The 26,391-nt window shown below is 42.2% G+C and overlaps 1 protein-coding gene across 7 annotated transcripts in view; it reads left to right on the forward strand.

Annotated features, from left to right (window-relative positions):
* The window catches only part of RIPOR2 (RHO family interacting cell polarization regulator 2), a 161,048-nt gene that overhangs the window by 62,916 nt on the left and 71,741 nt on the right, over window positions 1-26,391 (forward strand). For 6 of the 7 annotated variants that reach the window (XM_069957916.1, XM_069957920.1, XM_069957914.1 and 3 more), the window contains one exon: window positions 24,962-25,088. In XM_069957916.1, the coding sequence (XP_069814017.1) occupies window positions 24,962-25,088 (127 nt within the window). Of the gene's footprint in view, window positions 1-3,666; window positions 3,803-24,961; window positions 25,089-26,391 lie in introns of those variants that run through there. The other variant, XM_069957918.1, reaches the window with a different exon arrangement.

Genomic DNA, 26,391 nt, shown 5'->3' on the forward strand with positions numbered 1-26,391 from the left:
GTTTTTGTGTTGGGAAATGCAGGGCTGCTTATAGCATACCTTGTATACATAACAAGCCAGCTCACAACACATGACTTCCTTATGATCTATGGCATGGGTCTCCAAACTGCGGCCCTCCAGCTGTTACGAAACTACAACTTCCATCATGCCTGGACAGCTAAAGCTTTGGATTTGGCTGTCCAGGAATGATGGGAAATGTAGTTTTGCAACAGCCTGAGGGCCGCAGTTTGGAGACCCATGATCTATGTGCTGCCAACATCAAAGTTACAAGTGCTGACAATAAGGTGACTGGACTGTGTGTACTAAGTTTCAGGGGCTTCCACATGGCTTTTAAATAATGGAAACCTGCAATTAAATCTCTATGTAATAACGGCAAAATTTGCTGCAATTTTTGGCAAAATTTGTGCCAGTTTTTTTTTCTTTTTCTTTTTTTTTTTTTTCATTCACTTTTAATTCACATACCTTTTTAATGGAGTATTAGGGAGCTTAAACAACTGAAAAGCTTTCTGATTCTTAACGATTTAGAAGGTTTAAAGGGCTTATATAATTATAAATCAAAGGCTATACCCCACTTTTCATCACCTCTTTGGCCGCCAGAAGTACTGTAGTCTTTATTTTTCTGCTTACGTCACGACCTGAGGTCCATTTCAAGGCACCATCTTCCTTGTCACTCTTCTCGGTATTCCTGGATCCTGGAGGGTGACTCCCACCGGACTTCTTGCCTCCCTTGTATGGCTGTATGCTGTTCAGTGGGAGGGGAAACTGGACATGGGTGTTTCATGGGGAAGGGACTCTCGCCAAGGGGGATGCTGGAAACTGTAGTCACACAGCTCTTTGCTAAAACAGGAAGTGGTTCGGGCCAGCATTGTTCAGTAAACGGTGTCTGGGGGCCCATAAGTGCGGCGATTTCTGGCAAAAACCATGGATGTTGTAATAGAATCCCTGACCAAAACTCAAGTCTTTTTTTTTTTTGCACTTAGGCTGGATTTCTAGCTTCTTAATAAAAAGCTAAGCTTCTATTTTATTAAAATATTAAAAAATCTGTAGCTGGTATTAGGAACTTATGTCAGATGCTCTGCACGCCCATGGAAGGCACCACTGTGGAATAGTTTGCATGGTCACATGAATATTTGTTGGACAGCTGTAGATCACTTGCCACATTCTCGTCCCCACACTCCACTCTGGAATCTGAAATCAATTAAAGCCACAGTTTTTATGACAACTGCTGGGGGTGACATCCTTAAGGCTTCGACATACTATCTGACACCACATTGGGTTCTGCGCTCTCTGCGTCTACTAGTTGTCCCTGCTTATAAAAGCCACAGCAGATTGCACTTGAATAGAGTGAATAATTTATAGGTAGCACTATCACAACAAGTGCACAATGGCAGCCTTTATGCCTGTCTAATTATGGGATGAACTAGGGAGCATTATCTGGCATTTTCCACTGAATTAGCAAAACAAGATACGCTGGGGAAAAAACATGGGCCCCTCTGTAGCAGACATGATCTCAGTATCATTTAATGTGTCCAAAGATCTAGGACTAGAGAGGACAGGATGTTTGCTTAGCACTATTGAGAGCTTTTCATGGCTTTAGAGACACATTAGTGGGCCGAGAGTTTGATGCCTTTACTGCCATAATGAAATAGAGACAACATGCAAGAAGTGACACGGTCCATCCCAGTCAGTATATCCCTTTATTCATTTACAAAAGCAATGGATGGTGTAATGCACCTTATTATGCTGTTATGTAACATCTCTAACAACCTAAGCAGACCCTGAAAATTCTGTCATCCCAAATACAATGCATTGATCACTGTGGATGCTGCATGTCCCTTTTATTGTACATCAGGTCATTCACCACATTTTTAGATGGCAACTCGACTTTTACATCAAATAAAATGACACTTTATAGCCATCAGATTAACCAAGTATTTTGTTAATAAAATAGACAGACATATAAAAAAAAATACATTGAAAGGGTTATCCAGGTTCTGGAGCTTAATTGTAAAATTACTAACAACCTGGGTACAGTTCCGCAAGGAAGTAGCTGTGTTTTCTCTTTAACCCTAGATGACAGACGACGTACGTATACAGCATGGCCACCTGGGACCAGGCGACCCATGACGTACCTGTACGCCATGCATTTGCTAGGGATCTTTAAAGCGGAGCGCCCATCATAGAAGGTGAGAACTGGCTGCTATAAGCAGCTGGGTACTCACTGTTAAAGAGATATTTCACTCAAACATAACTTCTCATATGTTGCTGAGACTAACAATTCATTCCATACTTGTTTTTATCTATTCAGTCTCCTTCCCCAGTTCTGAGTTGCTTTCTTTCTGCTGGAAACACAAAAATCTGTGTGAGCCTTTTTCTGTCGCCCCCCCCACACCACCACCACCACCACCACCACCACCTTACCCCTTCCTTCGGAGACATCTGATGTCTGCTGAAGTCCCTGACTGTCTTTATTTGCAACATTGTAGCTTTCTTGTAATTCTGATAGGGTTCTTCTGAGGTCAAGTTGCTGATGAACTCACTGTGATTAAAGGAGAAGTCTGGCTTTCCTATGGGGGTCCCGAGGCTGGTCCCGCTGCTCACCGTGGGCAGTCTCTAGTAGTGTAGTAGTGTAGTTATCAGATCACCTTTTATAGACTGTCTGGTATTGCACCTACTGGAATGGGGAGGAGCTGCAATACCAGTAACCCCCTATAGGCACCAGTCCCCCTCTACCTAAAAAGATGGAAATGTACTTTCTTTTTGGATCAGTATACACTATAATATAAAGTCAACCTGTGAGCCTTCTAGACCTAACATAACACTATCAGAGCTGGTGTTGGTAGTGGAGTTCTATTTTTCAGTTTATAAACTTTATACATCATACAGTTTTCATGGTTAGATGGCCTGTATTCTTTCCTTTTAGATAGTATCCTGCCAGTATTACCTCCTATTAATGACACAGAATGGCTGGAGCCGGGTCAGCTTCTGGTGTCTGACATGAATTTTCCATAAGCTGGCACTTTCCTTTCACACATGAAGAACATCTGCAGGCGGTGACATCATCATGTCATATAATGGGATAATCTTCTGGCCTCATTCATTATGTATGTGCATTTAGGAGAGAATGCTGCCCATGACGGTACTGCAGCCTGGGGGCTGTGGCTGACCTCCTCATACAGTCAGCACCTGGGGCCAGTACACTTGGTCTTTGACAAGAAGGACATCGGTTACTTACAGCTTACAGAATTTTATATTATACCTTATTAAAGTGAGGTGAAAATATATAGGAGGCCAGTGCATCAATGTCCTTTATTCTTTATCATTTGTGGACTATCATGACGATTGATACAGAATGGAGCTTCTGAGGTTAATAGCAAAAAGTCACATCAGGACAGCCTTAAAGAAGCAGCTCCCAAATGAGAAGAGAACATAAAAATAGATGCTGGTTAGACTATATGACGGGGTCCTACAACTTTAAACTGCAAGCAGCTGCATGTAAGTGAGAATCTCCAACTTCAGTGAGTGCAGATGACAGCAGAATGCGGCTGAGATCCAGCCCTCTCATCTCCCCCTCCCTCTCTGCTGCTCTGTGATGTAGTAGCTGCTGCGAGCAGTGTGGGCTATGCCAGCCAGTCACTGGAGACAAGCTGCTGACTGATCTCTTTTTTTGGCTCTGAAGCCTGGGCTTGTTGGAAGTATTATCAGATACAATGGCTCCAAACCGCTAGAAACGAAGCTTTGTTGGTGAGTGCTAAGCCACAGATCCAAGCAGGGGTATCAGTCATCCACCAACACCCTGAAGGTAAGAGGATACCAAGTGACAGGATTAACTATGTTGTCATTTTATCACGTCACAATGCTCTTCATGAATGTATTTGTTTTTTTGCTCTTGTTTGATATAGTGTGAATGTTAGTGCAGCTTTTACATTGTGTATTTGGTGTGACACTGATCCGACAAGGGGTTCACACAAAGGGCCACTTGTTTTCCCTTCCTGTTACAACTTTTTAGTTTATGTATGTGTTTATTGAGGGACACTGGAGGCAACATATATGAAAAGTTTGTTTTTATTATTTTTTTTTTTTTTTTTTTTTTTATAAAGTAAAGTTAAAATGGTATGTATGATACTCCAAAGAGACATAGGCCCCAGAAGACTGGCACCAAGGTTTTATGATGGAAATGCTTTCATCGCGATATGTATACATATTGTGGGATGTATATGTAAGAGGAGCACAGTTTTTATGTCCTGTTAGGAGCCTGGAAGGTGTTACCCTGCAAGGCTCCTAGCAATGACTGCCTGCTCTGGACACTTATGAATCTACAGAACATAACATTTTTCAATAAAATAAAAAAAAAAAGATGCCAAAAATTATTCATTTCTCTGTATAAAGATCATGCATTGCAACATCTCCACCAGGCTGGTAATATAGAATTGTCAGGTTTTAATGCAGTCTAGTAGCGTTTAAATGACCTATATTTTTGAGCTGCATTGTGCTATTACAGGGTTGGAGAAAACGGGCATCTTCTTGGTTTTTGCACTAATGGCTTCATTCAGTAATGTCTGCAGGCCAAACACACACAGCCTTTCTGCATCCCAGTAACCTGCTTTGTCAGACACAGGATGATTACACAGCAGTTCTTGCTTAGAGGCATTGCTTCTAGGGGAAGAGCATCTCTGATGTATGGCACCTGACTATTCGCTTTGCTCCATATGATGGAACCACCTCCAGCCTGCCAGGGATGGCTGTGGTAACTGTACCGAGAGTTCAGTTACAGACTTCCTTTCTACATACAGGAAGTAGGGTGGGCCCCAGTGCTACCTCTGTTGGGTGGAGTAGTGCAATGAATGTTTCACATCCCTTGTGTGTTTGGTGTTTGTTATACATCTTTATATTACCACATGCATTTTCAGTTCTAAAACTACTGTCTGGATATGTGTAACTGTGTGGACAAGACACAAAAATGTTTCTCTAATTTATTAAAGGAAATGTTATTGTCTGCTGCTAACATCAACTATATATATAATTTTACATGACTGCCAAGTCTATATGGGGCACTGAGAGAAATAGCTGTCGGCCATTAAGCTGTTATAAATGTATGGCAGCTTTAGACTGTGTTCAGATATAACCTTGTTAAATGTATGTACTGGGAAGGTTGTGTTTACATATGCCCAATGTATCTTAAGGACCCATGCACCCAGCCAAAAGTGGTGTTTTTGCACACAATAGACAGTATATACAGTATTATGTTTTAGCATACATGTTGGCCAAACACTAGTTCAGCCAAGCCCTATCCACCAGATTAGATGCTGCAGATATCGGTGTAACTAAATGATGGAACACAGCATCAGATCTACAGCTTAAGGCTATGTTCACAAGTAGTATGAGTATGGTCTCAGAAAAGATCATCCCGGCCAGTACTGCAGTACCGGCTGGATGATCTTTACCACTGCTGAATTCTGATGCGGGCATCCATGCACACCCGCATCAGAACTCCCCACTGCACACAATGGAGTGTGCAGCCAGAGCCACTCGCTCCACTGTGCACTGACTGGCCTGTCAGTTTCTCGCAGCGCCACTAGGGATCCCGGCCAGAGCCTATACCATGTGTATATACTCCGGCTGGGATTCCATAGACGGCAACGTATATTTTCATATTAATCACGGCCATTGTGTCAATCGACAGCAATGGCCGTACCTTTTACTAAAATATACGTTGTGTGAACATGGCCTGAAAGTGTACCTGTCATCAGGGCCGCTGGAGGATTAAGTTCCACTCTTCCATCAGAAGCTATGGCTGTGGCTATGAACGTGCATGAGACCATAATTGTAGCCATCAAGACCTAACCCGAACAAGAATGGAATACACCACTCCCACCTTGCAAATACACTCAATGGGTTGAGATTTATCAAACATGTTGTAAAGTGAAACTGGCTCAGTTGCCCCTAGCAACCAATCAGATTCCACCTTTCATTCCTCACAGACTCTTTGGAAAATGAAAGGTGGAATCTGATTGGTTGCTAGGGGCAACTGAGCCAGTTTCACTTTACACCATGTTTGATAAATCTCCCCCTATGTCCTTGACATAACAATTTGGGTTCACCTATTTTTATAGCTGTCTTTTGGTGTTATTCTTATTGGATTGTGTAACTCAATCAACCGGGTGTTACTAATTGACGCTGCTGGGGTGTGTGACGCTGCTAATACCCAACCAGAGCTGACAGTGCCAAACTGTGTAGGGACATGTGCCAATTGGTAACACCCAGTTGGTTATTAAAGAGACTCTGTCAGCAGGTTTAGACTGTCCTAACTGACAGATTCCCTTTTAAGTCATAATTTTACAATAACATTACAGAGCTACAAGATGCACTAGAATTGTTATTTATTGGGGATTACAAGGATTTACTAAAAACTGATGGCCAGGAGTGGTGACAGGTTCCCCTAGTGCAGGGGTACTCAACAACTTTTAGTGAAGGTCCACTTACCGGAGTCTATTGTTAGGTGAAGGTCCGAGCTGAACATCAGTAGGAAACGTGTTTTAATAACTTTTCACAAACGTTGTAGAACTATTTACAAACAGAGTTGATGCTTCTTAGTGGGAGAACTGGCATTTTTTCTCTCTCACCAGCCCTTTGAAATTAGGTACAAAGGGGGTGACTGCCATTCGAACAGATTGATGCAAATGCTCATCTGTGATCCGAGTGCGGTACTTGTTCTTCACCAGATTCATTGTGGAGAATGCAGATTCGCATGTATATGTAGAACCAAACATAGTAAGAACACTGACTGCAATTTTTTGTAGCAGGGGGTATTTAGCTGGGATAACAAGTTTTGTCCAGAATGTAATTGAGTCACAGTCATTAAACTGAGCTTTCAGAGCTGCATCTTCTTGCAGATCAATTATTTCAATCTGTAGAGTAGCTGAACTTGCCCATGTAAAAGAATCATGGGCCTCAGCAGCAAACTGGCCAACATTTTTAACCAGATAAGGGTTTTTAATGCACAGCAATATTTCCTGTCCAATTGTGAAATCTTGGAATCTACTTTGAAAATTGTCAATAAGATTCTGCATGAAGCCCCCATGGTTACAGAAAAGACTTTCTTTGGTGTTTGCTTCTTGGATATGTTCCTTAAGCTTTGGAAAATAAAGCAAGGTCTCTTGCATATCACAATAGAAAAGCTGTAATTTCCTCTGAAAAGCCCTCACTGCTTCCATCAGGTCGAATATAGTTTGATTTTTGCCCTGCAGTTTTACATTTAAATCATTTAAATGGCCCGTAATATCAGCTAGAAAAGCAACAATTTCCATGCTGTCTTTGTTACGGAGAAATGTCAAATATTCTCTTGCTTTTTCCGTCTTCTGTTTAGCTAAAAATGTCTCCAGCTCATTCCGAATGCTCCAGAAGCGTTCTAAGACTCTTCCCTTACTAAGCCATCGGACATTGTTGTGGACAAGTAGATCACTAAATGCAGAATTGACCTCAGAGAGAAAATCTTTAAGCAGACGATGCTGAAGTGCTGAAGAAGCCCGGAGAAAATTAATCAACTTCATAACATTTTCCATAATATTTGCATATTTTTCCCCCAAATTGGCACACAAGATAGACTGGTGTATAATACAGTGATAGGAGATCAAGCTAGGATTGAGTACTTTGAGGCGGGCCACCAGCCCTTTCTCTTTTCCTATCATAGCAGGAGCTCCATCGGTTGCAACTGAAATCACAGAATCCAAGTTGATGCCCCTGTCTTTCAGGATTTTTGTTATTGCTTCAAAGATATCTTCCCCTCTTGTATGGGTGTGAAGTGCAGTCATGCCAAGCAGATCCTCACAAAAAACATTTTGTGTCTTATCATAAAACCTTACAAATACCATGAGCTGGGCATTATCAGTGGCATCACAGGATTCATCCACAGCTAAGGAAATACAATCTGCCATTTTAACTTTAAGCTGAAGCTGCGAGAGCAGATCTTCGGAAATTATTTCAGTTCGGCGTGCTGCCGTAGAATCAGATAAGGGAATTTGTTTTATTTTCCCCTGAAATTCTTCTCTCTGTTTGCCTTCAAACATGGTGCCTACAACTTCGACCATACATTCCTTAACTACCTCTGCATCCGAAAATGGTTTCTTGTGTTTACCTAAAATCCAAGCAACCCTTAGTGACGCTTCTGTCGTTTTTTCCTGTTGGGATAGAGAGCTGACAAGCCGCTTTGTAGATGCTTCATATGAAGCAGTCAAGGAACTAATTTTTTTTGCCCGTATCTCCGAATTTAGAGGGTAATTCTGTTCAAAACTTCTATGTTTTGTTTCATAATGTCTTTTTACATTACTACTCTTTATCAGGGCCACTGTTTCATTGCATATTAAACACAGTGGCTTTGGCTGAGCTGCATTCGTGAGAATAAAACAGTATTTATCTGTCCATTCAGATTTAAAATCTCGATTTTCTGTATCTACTTTTCTTTTTTTTAAAGCACTAGCCATGGCTTATTACACGTTGCAGGGGCTTGACTTTGCTAGCCAATTATGGACCTGTAGCCTACCAAGCCACAAATAGGGGTGACTGAGCAAAATTGTCCATCTGACAACACTGTGCTATGCTGCAATTTCCTCTGACCACACTGTGCTATGCTGCAGTTTATTCTGACAACACTGTGCTATTCTGCTGCTCTGCTGATAGATATGGCCTAAAAAAAATAATTGATTATTATTTTTAACTTTAGTTTCTCTCACACAACCAATCTCATCCCCGGCTTGCTTCACTGACACTTCATACTCATCAATCCCAGTATAAAATGGCGCCTTCCCGTTATGCCTGTGTAGCTCTCCCAGCCATTGCCTTCCTGTCTGATTGGTGCAGGAGGCAAGAAGGTACAACATCCCTCCTCCTCTGCTGCATTAGCTCCAATGGCTGTAGCCAGGGCCGGCTCCAGGTTTTTATGGGCCCTAGGGCAACAGAGCCTCAGTGGGCCCCCTTGGAGCAAATCATGTGGCGACAGTAAAACAGCAGGTACCACAGAGACCCCAATATTTTATTTAGCTTCTCATGCAAATATTATTCCCATCATACCAGTAGTGACAAAATGCCAGACACTATGACCAATATTAGTTATGAAAAGTATGAAAAGAGTAATATTTCTATACAAATCACCATCAACTGAAACTGACCAAATCCAGCATACCAAAACCTATATATTGTCAATAATACCAGTAAACAAGAGGGAATATCATCATCATGCATATTATCAGTCCACCCCTGTTATTGTTCAAATAACTGTATACTGAAAACAATGTTACCCATGACATCAGTATACATTTTTAGTATCGAACAAATGCTAGCCCCACTCCAGCTCAGACCAGGAAGCGGCAGCGGGATAGGGGAATGGGGCGGTGCAATCCTGGACCCGGCGCTGGAATCAGGGAGGTTAGGGCCGGCGGCCTCTATATCCACCTGCTTGCCATACACAAAAAATAACCCTGGCCCGGAGTACCTCTTTAAGTCTACTGTCATTATTAGGGGGTCTCAGTACAGACTGGGGAGGGCAAGAGCCTCTTCTGAGGGTGCGTTTACACAGAAAGATTTATCTGACAGATTTTGGAAGCCAAAGCCAGGAATGGATTTGAAAAGAGGATAGATCCCAGTCTTTCCTTTATGACCTGATCCCTGTTTATAGTCTGTTCCTGGTTTTGGCTTCACAGATCTGTCAGATAAATCTGTCTGTGTAAATGCACTATTAGGATCTATTTACACAGTAAGATTATCTGACAAAGATTTAAAGCCAAAGCCAGAAATGGATTTGAAAAGAGGAGAAATCTCAGGCTTTCCTTTGTAACCTGATCTCTGTTTATAGTTTGTTTCTGGCTTTGGCTTCAAATCTTTGGCAGATAATCTGTCAGATAATCTTTCTGTGTAAATGGACCCTAAGATCTCTTAATAATGACAGTAGACATCTGCTTGTTACTTAGTGAAAGTGTCTTTATTTATTTAATTCATTTGACTTTACAGTTTGAAATAAAGAAGATGGGACTACTATGGAGAGAAGGGTTTTTGCTTTTTATAATAAAAAGGTTAACAAGGGTTCTCTAGGAAGTTTTATTTCAATAAAGAGCTTTTTAAAGTTGTTGTGTTTTTTTTTCTTACTTATTTTTGGCTTAAAAGTGGTTCATTACTAAACTGTGGTTTAGCGTTAGCCAGTAAAATGGCTAACACTAACCCCCACTTATTACCCTGGTACCCACCGCCACCAGGGGTACCGGGAAGAACCAGATACCGTCAACCCTGGAGTGTCAGAAACTGACGATCCAGGAATAGACGTCAGCAGGCTGGTATTGTTAGGCTGGCAATGACCAAAATAAATGGCCCTTGCCACCCTGATAGTGTCAGACTGCTGCTGCTTGGTTTTGTATCTGTCTGGTTATGGAAAAAGGGGGAACCCATGCATTAGTTTAATAAATAAATAAATAATAATAAATAAATAAAAATGGGTGGGGTACCCCCTATTTTCTATAACCAGCCAGATACAAAACAAAAGCAGCAGCAGCCTGACACTATCAGGATGGTAAGGGACACTTATTTGGCTGTTGCCAGCTTGATAGTGTCAGGCTGCTGCTTGGTTTTGTATCTGGCTGGTTATGGAAAAAGGGGGGACCCCATGCATTAGTTTAATAAATAAATAATAAAAAAAAAATTGCGTGGGGTCCCCCCTATTTTCCATAACCAGCCAGATACAAAACCAAGCAGCAGCAGCCTGACACTATCAGGGTGGCAAGGGCCATTTATTTTGGCCGTTGCCAGCCTAATAATACCAGCCTGCTGCCGCCCAGTCCTGGAGTGTCAGTTCCTGACACTCCAGGCCTGACGGTATCTGGCTCTTCCCAGTACCCCTGGTGGCGGTGGGTACCGGGGTAATAAGTGGGGGTTAGTGTTAGCCATTCTACTGGCTAACGCTAAGCCCCAGCTTAGTAATGGACGCCATCTATTAGATAGCTTTCACTACTAAGCCAAAAACAAGTAAGAAAAAAAACACAACTTTAAAAAGCTCTTTATTGAAATAAAACTCCCCAGAGAACCCTTGTTAACCTTTTTATTATATATAAAAAAGCAATAGTCTTCTTTCCGAAGTAGTCCCGTCTTCTTCTTTAACCTGTAAAGTAGATAAATAAATAATGACACTTTCACTTACTGTTAGTATTAAGGGGTCTCAGCAGAGGCTCTTGCCCTTCCCAGCCTGTACTGAGGCCCCCTAATACTAACAGCAGACAATTACATACCCCCCTCCTCTCCCCCCTCAAGAATACTCACCAGCAGGGAGTTCTGTCCTGGCTGCTTGCTGGAGGCTCAAGTGACAACTGCGCGCGCCGCTGTGGAGGGAACGAGTGACGTCACGCAGGAGCGCGGCGTCAGCTACGCGACCAGCCAGGGGAGAGGATCCGGAGCCTAGAGGGAGTCTCCGGGGGGCGGGGCGGTGGAGGGATGCGAGAGGGGGCGGGATGCTAACAGCGGCCCGATATTAGTGGCTGGGTGCCTGAACGCTGCACCTGCGTTCTGTGCTGAGGCGGACAAGTGCCGAGGGGGCCCTCGACACTTGCCCGAGCCCTGGGGTCCGGACAGCTGGCCTCCGCGGTCCGCATTCGGACCGCGGTCCGCCAGTTGAGGACCCCTGCCCTAGTGCAACAAATACCCTAATTCCTACTGTATCAGCCTCATCTCTTGTAGATTGTAAGCTTCCAAACAGGGCCTTCTGTTTACCAATATGCAGTGTGCAAGGGCATGGTTTTCAGCTAGAAATCAGAATTGATTGAATTTATTGTTCTAAATCTCTCTCACTTTCTCTTTAATATATCCACCAATGAAGATGTGTCCTTTTTGTATTGTTCTCTTTTCAAGGTTATGTTCTAGAAGAGGATTTCTGTATCTTAAGGCTTAATTCATCAAGGAGTGCATTCAGTGTACTGCATAAAAGTAATATTCAGAATTTATTGGCCTGCAGCACCATTTTCCCTCCTGACTTTGCCGTGTTCTCACTTCATGTGACTTCTATCCATTGAGTGCAATTTGTGTTAAATGAAAATCATGCGTATAGAGGATATGCCAAAATGCTCATATAAACTTAACCCATTAAGGTCTTGGGTAACTCTAAAAAGTATTTAATATTTTTGGGGCAATTATTTTATCTTTATTTCAAAATATGAAAAAACTATTTAACAAAAACTAGTCCGCACTATAGCTTCTGAAACAACTGTCGAGAAGGGCGGTCGGTCTTTAGAAGGGGCAGTGATTACTTTATATGTATTTCATTGATCAGAAAAGGGTACTTTATTACATTACTTATTTTCTTTACAGTATATTTACAGCATGTTACTTACACTTGCAGGTAATACACTCAGTGTTACTGTAAACATAAACTCCTCCTAGGCATCCAGACTTAGGAATTTGTTTGATCTTGTAGTAGTAGTAGTATAGATAGGAATTCATTTGATCCTATAGTATTACAGATCTTTTCCACAGTGCACTCTGTATTTATATTGTACAGTGGCATCTGATGACCTTCTAAGACCAAGTTCACATCTTAAACCAGCCCTAAGGCTGGGTTCACATATATGTCAGAGCGCGCCTCAGGGAGAATTGCTTCAAGATCCAATTATTTTTCAGGATCTGAGCTGACAGAAAAATTCTGTATGCCATTTTCCTGTCTACTCAAGTCCTGCAAAATAAATGGACCTCATTGAAGTAGATCGGATCTCTTGAGAATCAGTCTTTATCCTTTTGTGTGTGGACCTAGCCTAAGCTTGTGGCATACATTGGAAAACCAACCACACAATATGCTGAATCCATTTATTTCAGAGGAGCAAATGTAGTTTCATATAGACAGTCTAGTACAGTTGCCAATGTATACAGTTTTGTAGGTCTTAAAGTGTACCTGTCATTATAACTTTCAAAAGCTTAATCAAAAGTAGATGTGAAATAAAGCAAGATTGCAATTTACATTGATGATGATGGATTATTATTATTTTTTTAGTTTTTTTATCATATTTTAATACAAAGCTATACTTACCACAAATCCCAGGTCCAGTCTCCAGAAGGCAGCTTTTTTGTCTTGTCCTTGTTGGAAAAAAAAGAGACAAAACGCAGTAAGTCATAACAGCAGTACAGAGAGTCACCGCTAGAGATGAGCGAACCGGGTTCGGGTTCGAGTCCATCCGAACCCGAACAATCGGCATTTGATTAGCTGGGGTTGCTGAAGTTGGATAAAACTCTAAGGTTGTCTGGAAAACATGGATACAGTCAATTACTATATCCATGTTTTCCACATAGCCTTAGAGCTTTATCCAACTTAAGCAGCCGCACTAATCAAATGCCGAACGATCGGGTTCGGATGGACTCGAGCATGCTCCAGGTTCGCTCATCTCTAGTCACAGCTCAATGTGTCCATCAATTACATGACTGCCTTTTCTGTGAGCGCTCAGATGACTGCGACTTCCTGTGTTTAGACACAGGAAGTGCAGTGTTTACCATCATAACTAAACTAAATAATGTAAATTTTTATCATACTATATATCATATCTATTCTTGAGTTTAAATTTTGAAAGTTACAGTGACACTCTATGCTTTTAAATCCTACAAAAGAAACCCCTCACATGTACCAGATGTAATTACTATAATACTATGTTCACACCATTGAAATCTATAGATCTGGTGTGGATATGCTATGCTATTGACGTACGCAAAAAGTGTAGGGTCGTTTTTAGATTTAAAATTACTCTATGTATGTGGGTCTCTCAATTTTCACTAGACAGCAAATGTCAGGTAAGAGAATGGTTGGGCATGCATGAGTCTGGCAGTGAATTTCTCGCCATTGAGAGTACATGGAGGTTAAACTGAGCTTATTGTGTATGTGTATTAGGAATAGGTACAGATTGCTATTGGCTAAACCAATGTATAATGTATAAAATGTATAAACCTACAAAAAAGCTCCACTTTGACAACTCTTAAATTTGAAAAATTATTTTATTCAGACGAAAATCAGCCCACCCATAAAAGACATACACACATTAGACATATTAATAACCGTTGTAAGAAATCTGGTACATGGAAATGTATAAGGGATATACAGTGGTGCCTTGGATTACGAGCATAATTTGTTCCCCTGATAGTGCTTGTAATTCAAATCCACTCTTAAACCAAAGCAAATTTTCCCATAAGAAATCATAGAAATGCAGACAATTAGTTCCACATCCCAAAAACAATTATTTTTTATTCTGAATAACATGTAAAATTAATGAAACAAACATTCAGAAACAGCAGAATATGTGATATTATAAGTTACTGTACAGTAATGGAGAGAATGGGAAACACAAGGGCGGACAGAGACTGCAGGAAGCATGAAATAATGAGCAGGATATATGTGGGCACAATATAGCAGCAATTTGAAAAACTGTGAGCTCTTAAAACAAGGTACCACTGTATTAGATATCACGGGGACTTCAGGTCTCAGAATAACTTAAATTCATGTATATATAAAAATCATGACGCACAAATGGGCAAATAAATACATGGGAGTTTTTCAAGTTCATAGATAATACACCAAATGCAGATAACACCGTACAGAATAAATCTGTAACAGCAAAAAAATATATGCACAGTTCCTATAACGTATGGCCTAATAGCAGCAAAATATCAGGACAAACTATAGCTACAGTAGTATTTCAACCAGGGGCGTAACTACCACTATAGCAGCCACAGCGACTGCTATGGGGCCCGCCGCATCAGGGGGCCCCATGGCCTGCTCCTGCAATACACTGGGCCCCCTGAGCCGTCATCATTTGCAGCATCGGGTGGCCCTGCTGGTCTCCTGGGTTTTGCAAATGTCCCTTTAACTGCAAGTACTCCTGACCAGAGCTAGCAGTTATGTAGTTATGACTTCACTTGACCGTTTAGTGATCAGTCGGGGGGGGGGCCCAATCAAAAGTTTGCAATGGGGCCCAGCCATTTCTAGTTACGCCCCTGATTGCAACACCCCATTAAGTTAAGGGTCTAATAGCAGCATACAACAAGATAGAGTGTAAACACCATTGCCCATAGTCCAGTATTGGTCTCTCATCTCCCCAGACCTAACTAGAACCATGTGACCACATACTGACCCAGTGGCCATATGTACCAATTCCCACCTCTCCACACTCCAACGCAATTCGCAGCTGCTTTTTCGCTGAGAATGTATAGCCAGCATAAGTAATGGAGAGAACACTAATCCCTTCTCCTTCATCTTTCATTTGCCAGTGAGTCATAAAATAATGGCTTTAAGAGATGTTTGTCTTAATTACTTCAGTGCACTGGCTCACGCATCCCACTAGGAAATGGTATTGTCAGTGCCTGCTGCTAGCTCCAATTAACATGTTGAAAGTCTACAAAAATAGAGTCTGAATAGTACAGAATACACATAAGCTCAGTGGCAACCATGCATACATAGCTAAACATTGCATCTGTTCAAGTCAAGAAACACAAATGGCTTCTAAAAAGCAATCATACATAATGTTTTATGTAAGTCAAGGGGCGGTTATGCTTCTACATTGTGTATGCAGTGTTTTTCTCATTATTAGCTATTACACTGTCATGCTAAACAATGAATACAATGGGGGAATTTTATAGAAACTGGTGGACATAATAGTAAAGAAGTTGGCTATAGACTGCATCTTTAATTTTTTTTTTTTTTTATAAATGGTTTATTTTTTAATTATAAATGCAAAGAGTATGGAGGCATGAATTCACACATAGTCTCAAAATTTGTGAGCAGAGAAAAAAGAACCCAATATCACGAAGTATTAGAACAACGCTCAGCGAAACAAACAGGTGGTCATGAGACTATGCCGTGTAATCGGGAAACATGTACGGCTCCCTATGATATAGTAAGAAATAAAGGCAGAGAAAAAAACAGAACATAAGACAGGGGGTAGACCCAGACTCGACAGACACATTAGGGAGCATCTTTAACAAAATGAAAGGATCTCTTAAAAAATAAGACCTGAAAATTCACTGGTGATTATAAGCAACTGATCCACTTCTCCTTTGCACCTCCTAATCATTCCCCTTCTGTTTTGCATGTTGTATTCACTGACCTGACAATTTTTTTTTTTTCTTTTTTTTTTTTAACACTTTTTTTTAGTCCCTCTAGGGGACTTTTTTGAGCAATGCATTGATTGCTCCTAGGGATCAATGCAGTAAATATGTACTGCATTGATCCATTATCTCTGAGCTCGATTGTTACAGGCTGCTGTAAGCAGAAGGGGTGGGCCAGCTGCCGGCGTATCGGTGCACCGGGGGAGGTAGTCTGGTTCCCAGTACACCAAACCGCCTTACTAGCCTATGGATTTAACTACAAACTGCATGGAAATTGTGCTGAGGGTGAAGGTAAGAAACTAACCGCCTCAGAGCCCCTTGCACTATAGGGAGATATCAGTAGGTTAGATTCATCTTACTTAAAGGGGTTGGCCTCTTTACAGTAAAATTGCTCAGTGTACAGTATTAGTAAGCGTACTCACTGGACTTACTGACAACAGCTCCCTGTGTACCTCATAGAGCTAACATCAGACTCCCCTCCTCCAGGCTGTGCTGTCCTGCTCTGTGGTTAATCTGTCCATAAGATTGCTGACATGGAGGAACATGTGACCATGCCTCACCCACTGTATCCACCACTGAGCCTGTATATGCCTATGGAGGACACTGGGAGGGGGAATGGTCACACTCTCTTCCATGTCGGCCATCTTATGGACAGAATCACCCCAGAGCAGGGCAGCGCAGCCTGGAGGAAATGAATCTGATTTTACCTCTATGAGGTACACAGGAAGCTGCTGTCAGTATATACAGTGAGTACAGTTACTAATATTGTACACTGAGCAATTTTACGATAGTGGCCAACCCCTTTTTCAGCTGTGAAGGTGCAGAGATGATGGTGTAAATTTGACCAATATAAATAGTTGAAATCTGCAGCCTCAAATCCGCAGCAGAGTAAAGCATACCTATCTCTTGGATAGCGCAGCACTATATGTTAAACTCCTGCAGGTATGCTGTCCTCTTCTGATGCGAGTGGGGGACGGAATGCCCAGAAGCACCATAGATTGCATTGTAATACACTAGCATTACAGTCTCCGCCACTGTGGAGAATTCCATCACATCCAAAGAGGCAGGAGTTTTTCAACGTATCCTCTCGTTGTCCAAGTAGGTACCCTTTAAGTAGTACATGTTAACATATCCTTAAAGGGTTTTCTAGCCAATTATACAGGGTCAAGGAATAAAAGGGCTGCCGCTCTTCTGGATTTCCTGACAGAAGTGCCCTGATGTCCCCATACACTAAGCACAGGACACTGCAGAAAGTCACTGAGTTAGGGTTAGTACTGTATATCCTTTTGTTTTGTTTCCCCCTTCCATTCCCTGGCCCTATATAATTTTGTATCCATTTAACTAATTGCCAATTGCCTAGTAGTGGGGGCTTAGCATGCCCCCTAATGATCAGAGCCTACTAGGACTGCCTTTCTGTTGAGTTCTGGGCACATTCTGATAAATTGTAGCTACATTAGTACACATCTAAAAATGTGTACCTCTGACATGATGCATTTGCTCATGAGTTTACACCAGTAACGCAAACAACCACACACTGTTCAAGCTATTTTTGTTACAATCTACAATACTGCTTAGTGTTTTTCAAATCCCAATACAATAAAGCCTGGCACGTTTTAATGCAAACAGCTGACTTCCTTCTCAGAGGAAGGAACAAATTGAAAGTGACAACTCCTTGGAACTGGCACAGAATTGAAGTGCACATAGATATTTGCCAGCCCTTTAAAGCATCTGAAATGCCAGTCCTCGCTACCCAATGAAGCTCAGATTGACTTTCACTAAGCAAGTCAGCCACCTAATTACTTCTGTCCCATTGCAGTCAGTGGGCACTGCGCTCCCAAGCTGTTTTTCCCATTTAAAAAACACAGTAGGAGCCTCCAAGCCTGTGACCTTTCAGAGTCTCAAAACTAGAAGTTATTTCCACAATTTAGATTAATGTTGAGAACCAGCTGCTTGGCACTTTTTTTCTGGTAAGTCTTTATTACATTTTTATTCGTTCAAGCGGTACTCCAAAGAAAATTTTCTTTTTTGCTAATACAGTGCTTTAATAAAGTTATTACTCACTTGTATTCATTTTAATTCTTAAAATGTATATTTTTACTTTATATATGCATCTCTGTTGACTGGCAGGAGTAAGGGTTGACACGGCCCCCTCTACTGTGACCAACCTGGGAACTGAGGGCTATCTAAGCCCTGCATTTTCCAATTTGCTGCTTAAATCTAGTGCTTCTGCACAGTGCTATACAGAGCAGGGTCTCATCTCCCTATGTACTGTATATATTCTTACGCTGCATTCACACGTACAGGATCCGCAGCAGATTTGAAGGTGCAGATTTGATGCTGTGTACAGTTACTTAGATTAAATCCGCTGGCGATCCGCAGCAGAAAATCCGCTGCGATATGATGTGTGTGTGAAGCTACCCCTATACAGTATCTTTATTCTGCCTGACCCAGTGGCTGTGCATTGCCTCTGTGCAGTGAGCAGTGATTAGTATAGTAAGCGACCACTGCTCACTGTGCAGACGCTGCCGCATACAGAGATTATGCCAGACAGGCCCCCCCCCTTATTTGATGCTTTTTCTTCATTGTATGCGTTTTAATAGACCAATATTGCCATGAGGAGTACTTTATTTGGCCTATAATCATAATTGAAGTGTTTTCTAAAAAATACTATATGTGCACACATTTTTACTGCAGTTTGGCTGTGTTGTTCCTGCATTTTCCATAATCGCAGTATAAAATGACAGCAGAACCGGAGCAAACACAGAGCCGGACCTCCGGATAGAAGTGACACATATGTGACACTGACACATTTAGCACTGTGGCTCAGGCTGTTGACGACAATGCTCAGTTACTAGTGATGAGTGAACCTGCCGAACACTGGGTATCTGGCTCCCACTGCCTGGAGAAGTTGGATGTGGCCCTAGGAAGTCCTAGAAAGCGTGAATATAGCCATAGGCGGGAGACAAATGCCAAGTGTTTTGGTTTAGATGAACTCTAACGTTTTGCAGATTCGCTTATCACTACCAGTCACAGTAATGAAACCCATGGATACAGCTATGCTGGAGTGATGTGCGTGATGTGGGCAAAAATAAACCTGGAGTGCCTTTTAATTGGTCTGAATTTATGGACTTAATTTATGATAAATGGCAGGGCTGGCATGTGAGAAGAAAGTATCATGGCTCTCCCATCATAAGTCTAAGGCCGGGTTTACATATGTCCGGCGGTGCGGCGGCGTTTCCCTCCGACGCAGGAGAAAAGCGCCGGAGGGAAACGCATCTTTGAACTGATCCCATTGTTTTCAATGGGATCGTTCAAAATGTGCGGCGGTGAACTAGTGGCCGCCGCATCGCCGGACCGTTGGTGCGTTAGGACGCATCTTGCAGCGTCCTGGCGGACCGCCGCTCCGGTAATGCGGCGCCACACCAATACAATCGAATAGAGCGCCGGATGCCTCGCCGGGCAGGACGCATGCCGTTCGGCTCTGGCATCCGGCGTTCAGTCAAATAGTAGCACAAAATAAACATATATCTCCCCCTGTGTGCTCTCCCCCTCCCCTATAGTCCCCCCTTGGTCCCCCAGTAGTATATCACCCCCCCTGTTTCTCCTCCAGTAGTATATAGCCCCCCTGTTGCCCCCCCCCAGTAATATTTAGCTTCCCTGTGTGCTCTCCCCCAATTAGTATACAGCATTGCTGTGCGCTCTCCCCCAATAGTATATAGCCCCCCATGTGCGCTCTCCCCCTCCCATATAGCCCCCCTGTGCGCTCTACCCCTCCCATATAGCCCCCTGTGCGCTCTCCCCTTGTAGTATATAGCCCCCCTGTGAGCTCCCCCAATTAGTATATAGCCCCCGTGCGCTCCCCCGCAAATCCCATTGAAAATGACAGGAAAACATACTGGGGAAAAAAATGTCAACTGATGAGCGCAACTTGTGACAACTGATGACAACTGATGGAAACTGATGGCAACTGATGGTTTTTAATGAAAAGACGGATAGAAAAACTGATGACAACTGATGCATTTTTGGCATCAGTTGTGACATCAGTTGTGGTCAGTTTTTAGGCAAAAAACGCAACTGATGCCAACTTATATATCTAAACCCAGCCTAACTGAGGTCTCTTACAGTATATGGCATCTTATCCCTATGCTGTATTACTAGGAAGTTTTGTGTGTAACAATCTTCTAGCATTCCTTGCTACTCAAGTACACAATGATATTTAGAGACTTGGCATATGTTAGGGAAGTAATTCCAATCATGGTGCTTACTCTGAAACAGCCTTTCATCCTATGCTACCTTCCTTCTTTACCTTTATCTTCAGTCCAAGTATGGCACATTCTTCATACGGTAAATCACACGTGCGAACCCTCTTGTAGAGACGCCATTCGACACTGAGACAAGTGGGATTCCACGACGGAGAGCTCTGCCGCGGAAATCCGCCACATTTGCTCAGTGTGAACGAACCCTTAGTCTAATGGTACTATTAGACTAAGCGATTTTTTTTTTTTTTTTTTTTTTTTTTTTACGATAAACAAACACAAACGATTTCTCGTTGGTTTTTTAATCGTTGTCTGCTATTACACTAAATGGTTATCGTTCATATTTTGATTTTTCGAACGATAATCGTTCCGTGTAATACCACCCTAAAAGTCATTAGAATATAAAAGCTGTGATTGGTTGCAACACAAAACCATAAGCCAGCTTGATAAATCCCCTCCCCCAACAGAGACCATAGTTGTAGCAGTGTCTTCCCTGCTGCCTGGGAAGCTGAGAATTATTTCCTGCACAAGTAGTGGAGGACCATAGAAAGATCCCCATGGATCACTATTGGGATGGATGAGCAACATTCTCAGCTTTTAGCTTTTTTTCTTTTAGACTTAAAAATTCTTAATGCTTATCTGTTAAAATACAGCTTCCTCACCGAGCTCCTTTCTTTTCCGTTTGAAATTGAGATCTGTAAAGTACCACTCCTGTTATGCAGAGGGTGTACCTTGTCCTAGGATTTGTTAATCTCACAAGCTTTTTTGTTTTAATCCCAATATAGATTGAGTTGGCTCCGGCAGGGTCTGATTAATACGATGGAGCACTTGCTGCCATGGAAACCCTTTCATTTGGCACACAAAATTTCATACAGGAAAAAAAGCCATCATTAATACAAACAAGGCTCAAAAAGAACACTTATTACATGAAGGAACATTCCTCTTTTGAGTTTTGAATGGCATATTATATGAATTAACCTTTTCAGTGTCACTTCTACTTCCTATATTCTATGTCTGAAAGGCCATGATCAGCCAACATTATGCATTACGGAGGATTGTTGCCTTTTAACATGCGCTATTACACTGCATGATTATCGGCCTGTGCGGTTAGTAATCAGCAAGTAAGGCTGATAATGGTTCAGTGTAATATGGCCTTAAAGCGACTCTGTACCAACATGTAGCCCCCCAAACAGCCAGTACTGTGTTGTAGAGGTCCTCACACAGGGTCTCGTTTGGCCTTTCTCTCTGTGCTGGTATTTTGAAGAAAAACTGCTTTTATTGCTGCAGCAAGACGGGGAGTCAATCTAGTGTAGCCTACAATGTCCATGCCCTAGGCCTGTGGTGCCCCTCTCCCCGCCTTCCTTCACTCTCAGCTAGGGATGCACGATGCACCGAAATATCAATACTACTATCGATATTTCAGGCAAAAAAAATGGTTTGGTACCAGGATTTCCTGGTATTCGATACTTTATGCTAAGCTACGTAATAGAGCAGCTTAACATAAAGTATAGTGCAGAGAACACGGCCGGCGGCTATCTGAGCGCTGACCATGTTCTCTGTGTCGCCTCCAGTCCCCTGGTGTCACCTCCTCCGCGCGCTCTGCTCCCCGAGTCGGCAGGTCGGTATTTGTTGATCTTGAGAGAGAGATCCTGAGGAGCTGAGCGGATGTCTGGAGAGCAGGGGAGCAGCGCGGGCCCTGGTATCACTGACAGCAGGAGAGGAGCACACACACAGTAGGCATAGGTGACCTATAGATGACCCGAGAGATAACCAGGGGGAGACAGGTCTGTCGGGGGAGTGACACTGCCTGGACTGCAAGTGAGGAGCTATGCGCACTGCCCCCGAAAGGGTCAGACACGGGTTAACCACTGTGGTGCCGGATGACATTGCGGGCTGGGAGCTGTCAGTGTGCTGGGCGCTGTACACATTGTGCAGCCACTCTGGAAGGAGGAAAAACAGGAGAGCGGCTGAAAGGTACTAAAGTTTAGACAGTGGCTGCATGGCCTGATCTTATAGGGGAGGTCACAGCAGCACAGAGGATGTCAGGAGAGGAGGGTGCTGATTTTATAAGGGGGGGGGGTTGTATTTTTTTTTCGAGGTATTGAACTGGTATCGACTATCGAAAAAAATCGAGTATTGGTATCTAACTCAAAATTCTGGTATCGTGACATGACTACTCTCAGCACACTGGGCTGGATGGAGGTGGGGAGAGAGGTGTTGCAGGCTCAGGGCATGGACATTCTAGGCCACACCACATTTCTGTTCAACTAATTCTTACGGGAAAATTAGCTTTAAAATAAGAATGATTTGTATTACAAGCACTGGGGGAAACAGACAGGGAAATAGGGTATTACATAGCTTTAGTCAGGTTAGCCATTTTTCCCAAAGGCTTACCATTCTTCCACTGTGATAATCAATAGAAATTTACAACCTGTGTAAAAACTCTGCGCTTAGGTGGTGCCTTTTCAAAGAGGTCACATCATTGGGGTATATGCACATGTACAGGATCCACAGAAGATTTGATGCTGCAGATATTAATGTAACTAAAGGACTGAACACAGCATTAAAGCTGATGTAGATCCTGTGTGTGTGAACGCACCCTTAGACTCCTTCATAGAGAACCATTTTACCATTTTTGATACCTTATGGACCAAGTCACAATGCTTTCTACTTTCTGTATCAGTCTTTAGCAATACACAGTCTGCTTATACTAATACAAACAAGTTTTGCACAATAAAGAATCAATAAAGAAGAAGATAAATACTGCATTGAGATTTACAGATTTCATGGAAAAATGTGGCATATTGTATTCATGAGCTGCTGTACTATGGAGCTATTCTCATCCAGAAGCATTGCTCCTAGGCATAAGAATGATAGATAGATGTATGAAAGTATCATACATGCATATAACTTTGTAATATGTCACCATACTTGGGCACAAGGGTATCTTACAATATTTTTTTTATGTGACTATACATGTTCAACTTTGCTTCAGCTTTACTCTATGAACTGTGGTAAAAAGAAAAGAGTGCAGAGCAGTTAAAGCACTTAAGTACGACTGAAAGCCTAGGTAGAGCTACTCAATTGCTTGTAATGGAGCCATGTCACAGAAGGGAGGGGATATGTCACACTGGGGGCCAGCGGACCCACCCCCAGTGCTTCATACCCCGACGGTGCTTGGGAATAGACCGACTCTGTTTGCGGGAACTGGGTGGCGATCAAAAAGGGGACCACACCACAACCTCTCACCAGCGCTGATCCATTCATGTAAAAAGCCCATAGCAAATTACCTGGTGGTACATTTGCTTTAAGTAAGGCTGTAAGATGTACCCTCAGTTGGACATGTTGAACCTTAGTATAGAGCTCCTTTGAGAAAGAGGAGTCCACTGCTTCCTTTTTCTGGCTATTAGGCCTCTGGCTGCAGTAAATATATGAAGTATTAATTTGACTCCTTTCTTGACAATTGGGTGGGGAAGCAGATTTATGAGACAGGGTAGTAGGGGAAGAGGAGTCAGTCACCACCTGTAAGGGTTTGGACCCTCTCCCAGTATAGGATTATTATGGTATTTGTCCAGAAATGTTAGGCAGGTTGCATCTTCACATCGCTAACAAGTGTTAGACTGGAAACACACACAGCAGTTTTTGTGCCAAAACCAGAAGTGGATCCAACAGAAAAGAGAAGTACAAGTCCTCCCTTTATATTTTCTATTTAATTTGAATCCACTTCTCATTTTGGCACTTAAGTGGCATTTAAAAAAAAAAAAAAAAAAAACTGCTGTGTGTTTCCAGCTTTAGGGATGGATGGTTGAAGGTGATGTAACAATGCAGGGGTATGATACAAAAAATTATGTACTTTAGATTGGGCTTCTTTGAATTAAGTGCATTAGGATGTTTTAACAGGTCTATTTCCTATGATGTGCCATTTCTTTATAAAGTGCTACGTCCCTATAAATGATTTAGCTATATACAGGTTCCTAATGCTCCCTGGCACTCACTTCTAATGGTGCATTTACACACAGATTTATCTGATTTTTAAAGCCAAAGCCAGGAACAGACATTAAACAGAGAACAGGTCATAAAGGAAAGACTGAGATTTCTCCTGTTTTTAAATAAAGTTCCTGGCTTTGGCTTCAAAAATCTGTCAATCTTTCTGTGTAAATACACCATAATTTTTGGAAGTCCCGACCATGGCCTCCAGGTGATACCACACACACAGAATGTGAGAGAGCCACACAGTGTCCATGATGTTGTGGCAGCACTCAGCAGCTATAAGATATAGCCACATGCAATGCAGAGCAGAATGCTTTAGCTGTCTTTTGCTTTCTAGACAATCCCTTTATGTTAGTATTTTCTACCAGCTAGAGAGGTTCTAGAAATAAAGATCTAAAGATGATCTCATTTGGCTGTAATAACTGTAGAACAGAAACCTTTTCTGCATGAACTCTCTTGCACCCTCCTTTTCTTCCCCAAGGTACAAAGCCATCACTGCCTTAAATCGTTGCTCAGGCTTCACTTATCAGATGTGATTACACAGAAAGCTTCTTACTGTATTAGTTTTACATGTGCATTAAAACCAAGTCTGGATTGTTTTTCAGAGTTATCTTTTAGAAGCCCTGATATCATGTCAGTGAGCTCTCCAACATTTCCCCCAGGAGGGCCTAATGGCATTCTTCGAAGTCAGTCATTTGCTGGTTTCAGTGGCATTCCAGAAAGGAGATCTAGGTAAGTCACAATATGCTGGTTACTTTGCTTTTTCCTGCAGCCGCATTCGGGAGTATACCATCTTATTTGCCAGTTGCAGGGGTCAATCATGAATATTAAGAGTTGTTTTAAAGGTCACCTGTCAGGTCTATTTAATAGCTAACTCACAGATTTTCTATGTGTAATTGTGCCATATTAAAGGAAATTTATTATAAAAAATTAATACATTTAAAGGGTCATCCATAAATTAAAATGCTTTTAATAGCTGATTACCTTTCTGTGCTGATTGCCTTTCTGCCCTGATTACCTTTCTGCTTTCTTGCTATGCCACTTAGATTTGGCTGGAATTTTATTGTATAACGGGGTGTGAATACTAGGCTCAGTGGTGTAATTATATTATGCTGATGGGCATAAATTATGTTTAGGACAGGGAGGTTTTTATGGTACAAATTACTTTTGTTTAAAAATCTCCTAGTACTTATCAGCTGCTCTATGTCCTGCAGGAATTGATGTATTCTTTCCAGTCTGACACTGTGCTCACTGCTACCACCTTTGTCCATGACAGGAACTGTCCAGGAACAGTAGCAAATCTTCATAGAAAATCTCTACTGGTTTTGAAAGTTCCTGTCACGGACAGAGGTGGCAGCAGAGAGCACTGTGTCACACTGGAAAGAATACTCCACTCCACTTGAAAAATAGAAGTAAAAAAAAAAAACATTCAGCCGGAGTACCCCTTTAATTACATGCCTTAGCATTCGCATCCCATTTTGAAAAAAAAATTCCACCCATCTTGCAATTCAAGGAAATCTGCAAATAGTTGATCAGGGGGGAAATATGGCAAGAAAGTTAACATTGGTTAGTGTAGGTTTGTTAAAGGGGTTATCCAGCATTAGAAAAACATGGCCACTTTCTTCCAGAGACAACACGACTCTGGTTTCCAGTTTGGGTGAAGTTTTGCAACTCTGTTCCATTGAAGTTAATGTAGCATTTAAGCGACTCTGTACCCACAATCTGACCCCCCCCCCCCACCACCACCACCAAACCACTTGTACCTTCGGATAGCTGCTTTTAATCCAAGATCTGTCCTGCGGTAAACAACTTTTAAATTTGCAGCCCGTGCCAAACGGGAGTATCTGTGCCCTAACTTTGCACCACCCCTCCGTCCCTCCTCCCCACCCTCTTCATCACCCTCCTTATCATTAGGAATGCTCCAGGCAGATTGCCTCCTATTCCCCACCTGTGTCAGTCCGGCACATGGGCTGGATTGTTAAGCACCTGTGCAATGTTCAGCATGCAGAAAATGTTCCAGTGGCATTTCTAATGA

This window comes from Dendropsophus ebraccatus, chromosome 2, assembly GCF_027789765.1.
Source record: "Dendropsophus ebraccatus isolate aDenEbr1 chromosome 2, aDenEbr1.pat, whole genome shotgun sequence".
Taxonomy (NCBI): domain Eukaryota; kingdom Metazoa; phylum Chordata; class Amphibia; order Anura; family Hylidae; genus Dendropsophus; species Dendropsophus ebraccatus.